At 42.8% G+C, this 9,196-nt stretch overlaps 1 protein-coding gene across 5 annotated transcripts in view; it reads right to left on the reverse strand.

Annotated features, from left to right (window-relative positions):
* GAS2 (growth arrest specific 2) overlaps nucleotides 1-9,196 on the reverse strand; it is a 129,179-nt gene that overhangs the window by 65,142 nt on the left and 54,841 nt on the right. For 4 of the 5 annotated variants that reach the window (XM_068124005.2, XM_068124006.2, XM_068124009.2 and 1 more), the window contains exon 3: nucleotides 6,835-7,016. In XM_068124005.2, coding sequence (XP_067980106.1) covers nucleotides 6,835-6,988 — 154 coding nt within the window. In that variant the 5' untranslated portion in view covers nucleotides 6,989-7,016. Of the gene's footprint in view, nucleotides 1-6,834; nucleotides 7,017-7,140; nucleotides 7,242-9,196 lie in introns of those variants that run through there. The other variant, XM_068124012.2, reaches the window with a different exon arrangement.

Consider the following 9,196-nt stretch of genomic DNA (forward strand, 5'->3'; position numbering starts at 1 on the left):
TGAATGAATGAATGAATGAATGATCGTTTTAAGGCCATTTTCCCTGCTAGAGCGGGGGTTATCCTTGCGGGCCCCATGACAATCATGGTTCCCTGTTTGAGGCAATGTTTTTATGGCCGGATGCCCTTCCTGATGCCAACCCTTGGTCACGCTCTTACGATGCGCAGGGATACGGTGTACCTATTCTAAATCGGGGTACTCACCGTGATCATTCGTCCCAGCAAGCTGATACTCAATTTGCCGACCTCGGAAGGATGACAGGCTGAGTCAACCCCCCCTGGCGTTAATTCAGTGATCGACCGGGATTCAAACCCAGGATCCTAGGATCCCAAGCCGGCACCCTAACCGCTAAGCCAACACCAGGCTCAATGTTTGGTTTCACCAGGTTTCAGGCTCACAATGTTTGGTTTGGTGGAGATACCAGTTAGCAAATAATTTAAGTATTTAATTGTTTTGAAGTACTCTAAGTCTCGAAACTGTTTGTCACCATGGAAACAAAGACATTGCATTGAGACACTGGTTTATTATATATGTTTCGAGTCAACAATGAACCAACCATACACCACTTAAATCCAGTAACTTTGCAGTTACAACAAACGGATTGCAGTGTTACGATTATATTTGCTAAATTATTATTATTAATGTTAATATTATTATTATTATGAACACGAGTACGGTATTAAGAAACCTGGGCGAATTTGTCCGAAACAGCCTGAAGGCGAAGCATGAACTATGAAGGCATGAAGCCTAAGGCCTATACATACTGTGTCGTTGGAAGACCTGTAACGCCTATGCTTCCGATATTTGTTGGTCATTTTAACAATCAGTTTGTTTGTGTTTCACACTGAATGAGAAACATAAAGGTAGAGCATCGTTAGCGCAGTGACGCAACTTTTACTTAACGGGACCCCTGACCTTTGACCTCTTGACCCCATAATCGAATCTGTTTATCTTTAGATCATTATACATACTTGTACCAACTTTAACTTCATTCCCTTCAGCCTTAAGTTATCATGGTAATGAAAACCTATTACAGACTCTGACCTTTTACCTCTTGACCCCCAAATCAAATCTGTTTATCTTTTGCATCACAATACACACTTGTGCCAACTTTGGTCTAAAGCCCATGTTACCATGATCACAGTAACAGGATTTGTTTTACCTAACATGACCTCTTCACCCCAAAATCTAATCAGTTCATCTTTACATCATATATACTTGATACAATAGTACATACTAGTAATAGTACATACTAGTACATAGTAATAGTACATACTTGATTAATTTTGATTTGAATAATTTTAGCCGTTCTCAAGTTATCGCTGTAAAGAAAACCCATCACGGATGCACGGACGGATGGGCAGCCAGACGGACAACGTGAAAACATGTTTCCGGCGACTTTGTCAGCAGAGGAATAAAAATAAAAATAAAAGATAGATAGATTGATGGATCTAGAATCTAGATGGACTCTGGGCCTACCAAACTGTTCTACTCCAGACTCCTCCTTGTCCTTCTCCCCCTTCATCCACCCCTCCACTCCCCCACCCCACCCCCTTCCAACCAGTGAGATTGTATGCTAGTAAAGATTGTGTTAGTATAATAGACGATGAATGAATAAATGGATATATTAAATGAATGAGGTGTAGACAAGATGTGGACATCCGGATGATGGGCCAAGTGGCCTACTATGTCCAAATTTCTTCATATTTCCTTGTAATGTCATCTCCAACTTCAATGTCTGAAACAGGAAGGGCCTTTGCACATAAGATCACGTAACATGTTTTTGAAGAAACCTCAAAGTTGAAGAGACCATGAATTGTGAGAAATAATGAAAAATGAGGGGAAAAATGAGGTTTTAAATGATATCTTCAAACATTCAGCTGCTAGGAAATGTCCCAATCATTTCAGTACCAACTAGAACGGCACTCGGTAGAGTATATACCTCCGCCAGGCTGAACGTTTTACATTTCATACTTACAGGCTGAACAACTCCCATTGATAGGCCGGATCTGGATCTGGACCTGAACCAAAATTGAATCGGCTCGTTCTCGTCACCTGCCCAACTCAACCACCAAATGTTGTCGTAATATATCCACAAGTTTTTTAAATACCATGCTATATATATATATATAGGGTGTTGCAAAATAAATGATACTTTATCCCCCCAGATTGTATTGACCACATGTCCACGACTTTTTAATTCAAATTTGGCGTGCGTCATCATGACGTGTTGCGCACGTTGCCTGGGTGTTGTCTCCGTCATATTTGCGACGAATGTTCGTGTCTTTGGTGAAATATTTTAAAAGTCGACTTCAAATGGTTTCTGAAACCAATGGTGGACATATTGACACGTATTAAACGTGAGTTTTTAATTTTTGAATTAAATAAAGCCTTTGGTTGGATTTTCATCCGATTGAAACTTCATTTTATCTTTGGGGAAAAAAGTATCATTTATTTTGCAACACCCCTTATATTATATGTATATCATTTTGGCCCTATCTCTCAATGGTAAAGAATCACCTTAAAAATGAAAAATTCTCATATCCAGATCTGGATCTTCACCAAAATTGAATAAATTAGTCTTTGTCACAAACCTAACATCTCCACCAAGTCCGTCCACAATTTTTTGAGATATCCTCCTCACAGACAGACAGGGGTAAAAACATAACCTCTGCCCACCTTCATTGATGAAGGTAACGATGAGCTTTTGAAATGGCATCAGTTACTCTTGGCCCTTTAAATCAACAAGATTAAAACTCCTCCCATAACCCCTTTCTCCCTCAATTTACCTATCGGGATTATAATTGTTCTGCACGCTTCTTCTATGCTCGGACTCGGTGATGTCGTGGATAGAGCGTCCACTCATTCTGGGAGGTAGGCAGTTCAGTTCCGATCCTGGCCGAGTCATATACCGAAAACTATAAAAATGGTACGTATTGTATTGTATGCTTATTTTATATTCACCATTTGGAGAGTAGAGCATGCATATACTTCTGCTATCCCATGGGAGAGGGTAGGGGGGCAAGGGGATCTGTGGGTGAGATGACGCCTTTTTGCTTCGCTGACTACGGAGAGAAAAACAATATCACATGATGGTGTCTCCAGTACCCAGGGTACCTCAGGAAGATCTGTCACTTCCCCAAAGGTCATCATGGATGCACACAATTTATGCTGCAGCTCCTCCGCGAGCTTCAGACCATGTAAAAACTATTAAAATAAGTATTTGACAGGACATACATCCAAAAACCCACCCAGCAATGGGAGGAATGTTTGACACTGGCTTGAATCCACATCAAAAAGGACCGACATCTGTGCAGGCCTTTGCTGGTCCAGGACCAATCGTTCATGGTTTGGGGAGACAACCTATTGACACCTCATATATCATTTCTTGCAAGTCACTTCTCTCCAACTCCAAGCATGTGGAGGATTTTCATTTCCCTTCAATTCAATGCTGCTACGTATCTGGGTGTAACAATAACCAACTTTATCCAGCTAACTTCAACATGAAAATAGAGGAGGATAAAAACCCCATACACGAGTGGCATTTCGCCGACAAACAGCCAATGCACTTCTTTTTTAATAAATAAATAAATAAATAAATACATGGGTAAAGGTGTTACTCCATGCAACACAAGTGTGTTCAGATAAAAATAGGATAATAATATAATATTAATAATAATAATGGTATCACCAAGGTAGCTGTTCACATGCAAACCCAATAAGGCAAAGACAGACAGACAGGCAAACAGACAGACAAACTGTCATGCTAAAAGACAGAATAACCTCTGAACTGGTAAGGGGAGGAGAGGAGGGGATTCACATTCCACACCTGCTCGACCCCTTCTAATACAAGAGCCGTTTTGTGCGTGGAGGATACGTGCTCGGGGTAGTATTATGGGTCTGACGTGAACCTCGCTAGGGGATGAGAAATAGCGCACTGCAGCCTCAGACCGAAGAGATTACATTTCCTTACCCCAAATGCACATTCTATCATGTCCCAAAGCGAAACCTGAGCAGAACGTAAAACCTCAGCAAAAGGACACTTGCATTGCCCAAGAAAACCTCTGTTGCAATACATTCAAAGTCTACACCTCCTCCTCGGTTTGCAGGTACAGCGATGCTGGACACATTCATCAGCTGATGGCAAATCGTGTTACAAACCATTCATTAACGAATCTCAATTCCTCAGGATCTAAAACGCAAACACGTGCATCTTGTCGAGAGGTTTCTCGACTCTTTTCGTTGTCAACTCGTCACAAGATTATTGACCTTATTGATTTTCTGGCCAACAGAGAAGTTTGGAATCGAAAGTTACAAAACTTTTTGTGTCCTTTAAGCAAGAATTATTATGACATGATATGAATGAGAGTATTACACATTCTTAAATCAAACATTAAAATGGAATTTCATGTCGATCAGTTTCCCGCTGTGCCAAGGAAAATTGAGACAAACATTGTACCATGTTGCATCTTCTTCTTTAAGTGTCCAAAAAATTCACAGCTTCTTGTGGGATCGACCATGGGGGAGGAAGGAAGATGTTCTTGGCCCAAGTCTTTCATGAAATGGCTGGTCCGGCCGAATAGATGACTGAAGATGATTTGTGCAGAAATCTGTGATGTGGTCAAGGTGCCGGAGATAACAACTTGCCTTTTCTTCGTGAATGACAGACACTGTGAGATCTTTAACATCCGCGACCATAGGACAACACTAATTAGAGCGCATACTTCCGGCAGGATAAACAGTTTACATTTTGTATCCCACTGATAGTTCGGATGTGGATTCTGACCTGAACCAAAATCGAATCGGCTTGTTCTTGTTACCTGACCAACTCATCCACCAATTTTTGTCATAACTCGTCCATAACGTTTTGATATATTGTGCTATATATCGTTTTTGACCGAAAACTGGTGTTGGCTTAGCGATTAGGGATTAGGGTGCCGGCTTGGGATCCTAGGATCCTGGGTTTGACTCCCGGTCGATCGCTGAATTAACGCCAGGGGGGTTGACTCACTGACTCAGCCTGTCATCCTTCCGAGGTCGGAAAATTGAGTACCAGTTCATTGGTAATTCCCTGTGTGTTGCAAGAGGCGACCAACAGGGTTGGTGGCAGGAAGGGCATCCAGCCATAAAACATTGTTTCAAAAAGGGGACCACGGTGCTCAAAAAAGGCCAACCCCCGCCCTGCAGGGAAAAATGGCCTCTAAAGATGGTTCATATAGTTTTTAACCACATCTCTCAATGGTGAAACATCACTTTAAAAAGTCAAATAATCTCACATCCTTGTCTTCAACAAAGTCGAATCAATTTGTCCTTGTGTCCCCTCCAAGCTGTCCATCACGTTTCTTCCAAATCCGTCCACAACTTTTTGAGATATCGTGCGATACATCGTTTTTAGGCCCGATCACTCAATAGTGAAAAATCACTCAAATTCTCATATCCGGATCTGGATTTTGACCAAAATCGAATCAATTGGTCCTTGTCACACATCCAAGCTGTCCACCAAATTCCGCCCGAATGCGTCCACAACTTTTTGAGATATCCTGCTCACATACGACCAGACAGACAGACAGACGAACAGGGGAGAAAACATAACGTGCGTCCACCTTCGGTGGCGGAGATAACAACCAATTCTAGCAGACGAGTGCTCTGGATTGATGTCGGCTTCCAAAAGACCGCACACAGCTTGGTGCGTCACCCTGCATGTGAAACACCAGGTTCGGGATTCAAACCCAGGCCAGACAGCTCATATGTGAGTGCACATACCTCTAGGCTAGCCTGCCATCTCCCACAATTTTTTAAAAAATAAATAAACAATATGCATCGACACACCCGGATAACTGAGCCTGGTGTTGGCTTAGCGGTTAGGGTGCCGGCTTGGGATCCTAGGATCCTGGGTTCGAATCCCGGTCAATCGCTGAATTAATGCCAGGGGGGTTGACTCAGCCTGCATTCCTTCTGAAGTCGACAAATTGAGTACCAGCTCACTGGTAATTCCCTGTGTGTGGCAAGAGGCGACTAACAGGGTTGGCGGCAGGAGGAGCATCCGTCCATAAAAACATTGCTTCAAAAAAGGGGACCACGGTGCCCGAAAAAGGCCAACCCCTGCTCTGCAGGGAAAATGGCCTCTAAAGGTGGTTCACACCTGGATAACTGTAAGCTACATGGTAAAATCGTCAAATTAGCCGTCACGAGCAGATATCAAAGCTTGGAGCGAGTGACAAGTCTGGCATTTCCATTGCAACGTTTGAAATAAGCTCGGAGGAATTCTGACTTCACGTACCGAAGCAGCATGCTTTCCTTAAAGCCGTTTAGCGAATTAAAGCACACAGGCAGCTTGCCATTATTACATCATCTTTATCCTTAAAAGTTTGAAGGTATTATCGAGATCGTCTTTGAAGACTGTACGTTGAGAATGCTCAAATGGAGTCTTGCATCTCAGCAATTCTGCAAATCAGGAAGAACAAAAAAGAGGCTACAGATCAAACTCCTTCACAACAAGTGCTCCTTTCTTTGGGAAAATAAATAAATAAAGGGAAGGGAAGGATGCTTTGTCAATTTTTCTTTTGATAAGAAACTCAAACAAACAAGAATACAGTGTAAAAAATATATTCCACCTATTCACTTCCAAACTCTCATTGTTAATACACAAACAAATTAACGCAGCCAATAGTACGTACAGTACTTCAATAAAAACTATACAATGGCAACAACTGCAAAGCAGTGATAAAACAGGTGAACGGCTCAAACGGTGCGTTCAAAGACCTAATGTGACCGATGTCGACTTTTAGGGTGACAACGACGAGCAGAAGCAAATGGAGCTGGATTCATGCTCACCAAGAGTTTCATTAAGCCACATCGCCAAGTCTTCTTTCATGGGCAGCAAGCTCGCTTCGTGACGGCTCTCGAGCCACTGCTGGTAGACCGCCAGGTCGGTAAGTCCCGGGCTTCCTAGCTCCAAGCCACCCCGTGAGCTGCCCAAACCATTCATGGTGGCGAGCTGCAGGTTGTGTGTGCTCCTGCAGCACAGACGTTCATTAAAAATAATAATAATAAAGAGCGACTGCTTGGCTGCTGGAGGAAAAGATCAGCTGGAGTGCCGTTTTTTGTTACATGAGTTAAAGACGTTTAAACAAACCTGACCCGGCCTACGATGGGTTCGATTTCAGGCACATTCGTGTGACGTCGTGCTCCGAACCGGCTTCAGACACTCTCTTGCCGAGAAGAGGCCAGACAGTTTTCACTGGCACGTCACATCATGATATATTTGCATTCCAAAACCTTAAGCATCCCATTCTCAATTGCACGCCTCATCCGAAGATGACTTCCACACCTGCGAAGCATCCTCAATTACCTGGGATCAGCCTTTGACAACCATAGAATCTTTACTTGGAGATCCAGGCACGTTTTAAAATACCTTCACTCTTGCATATTCAAACAGATTGCAAATCCTAACACACATTTTTAATGATCATCAAATTAGCTTTCTTGCTCGTTGTGTCGATAAAAGCAATAAGAGTACACAGGTTGTGGGATACAACAGCAACAACATTGACTAAAAGAGTGAAAAACGGGGGCAAGACTCAGCAGGATGCAAAATATAATTCCACAAACTGAGAGAAGGCAAGGAATGCAGATAGCTGTGAAGCTACTACTACTTCTTTAATGGCCCCAAATACTCCCACCTTCTCGTGGGTTCGGCAGGGGAACGTTTTTGGCCCAAGTCTTTCACGAAGAGGCTGGCCAGGCCCGTTTCACAGAAGGTGGGAGGAATTTGTAATTTCTTCAAGATGTCAGCGATGGTCTTTCATGAAGAGTAGGCGAGTTCAAGTCAGAGTTTTAAACAGCGTTCACTACCTGATGCTCGAAGACGAGACACCCAGTTTATCATCCTTCCGAGGGAGGGCACACACATTGATGCCTCGCCCTGCCTGTGAAAGACCGGGGTAATAGGTTATAGCTGGTCGAAGACTAAAATTCTTATAGATAGCCCAAAGGTGAGCGCACATACCTCAAGGCAATCCTGACAGCCTAAATGGCTGAAAATCTAGTCCAACCTTATAGCCGGCGAAGCCGGTGTTGTCAATAAACGAGTACGTATTATGTTGAAAACCTGATTATGCCTTGGCTCGAGAATCCGAAGCGCAGTGGAGGCAGCCATTTTGCGGATGCGGAAGTATGCATAACAAATTTAAAACGTTCATTAGGAGTTTCTTTCACCCGTCATCGTTTGATTCACAATCTTATGCACCTCCAATGTATTAATAAAATAATTTAAGACCAACATCGGCCCGCACGGGCCTGGTTATCTTCAACAAAACGCGTCACCAAACACCGGACCCAATGAGAGTCGAGCATTTGCAAAAATATTTCTAAAATGAAATCACTCAATGGAGACCGCCATCGACCGGATGCGGAAAGTTTGCATAAAACAATTGCGAAAAAGTTCAATAGGAGTTTGTTTCACCTGTCGTTCTTTGATTCACAATCTAATGAAACCTCTAATTAGTAATTAAAATACGTTAAGACCAACCTCGTTATCTTCAACGAAAATCGTCATCAAACACCAGAACCAATGAGATTCGAGCATTTGAAAAAATATTATTACGCGTTTCGGAGGGTGAAAACGGCATCAAATATTCTAACATTGACGAAGAATTATTTTTTAGAAATCTCGCGGCCGTATGGGATAGTTTTTCACGGCCAGAAATATGGTATAAGCGGTTTACATATTTAGTTTAGAAATACGGATAGTTTTTCACGGCCGGAAATATCCGAAGTTGAGACGGAATTCACCGAATTAATCACTGTAAGCTAACGTCTTCTGGTGGAGGAAGCTGCCGTGCCCGGAGAGTCAGAGAACCAGCCCTGGCGCCTGACAGCGACTGAAGTTAGAAGACGACACACATATGGTACTGTGAAAACGTATGTTAAGCCCAGTTAAAATTTCTTAAAATAGGCCCTAAGCTAGCACATCGTATAGTTACTTCCTTAAGCTTCTTGTGACATTTATTGTATGCACGTATTGCCATTGGGGAGGACTCTCTGCTCTTCTCTTTTACCAAGTCTTACCAGGTACGGTACCTACTACACCTACCTACTACCAACTACCTAACCTACTGATGCCATAGTGATGGGTAAAATAGTGGCAAGAGGCTTTGGCTTTGCCGGCTCATTGCGGCTTTGCAGTCGGTACTAG

This window comes from Myxine glutinosa, chromosome 8 (genome assembly GCF_964187855.1).
Source record: "Myxine glutinosa chromosome 8, kmMyxGlut1.1, whole genome shotgun sequence".
NCBI lineage: Eukaryota > Metazoa > Chordata > Myxini > Myxiniformes > Myxinidae > Myxine > Myxine glutinosa.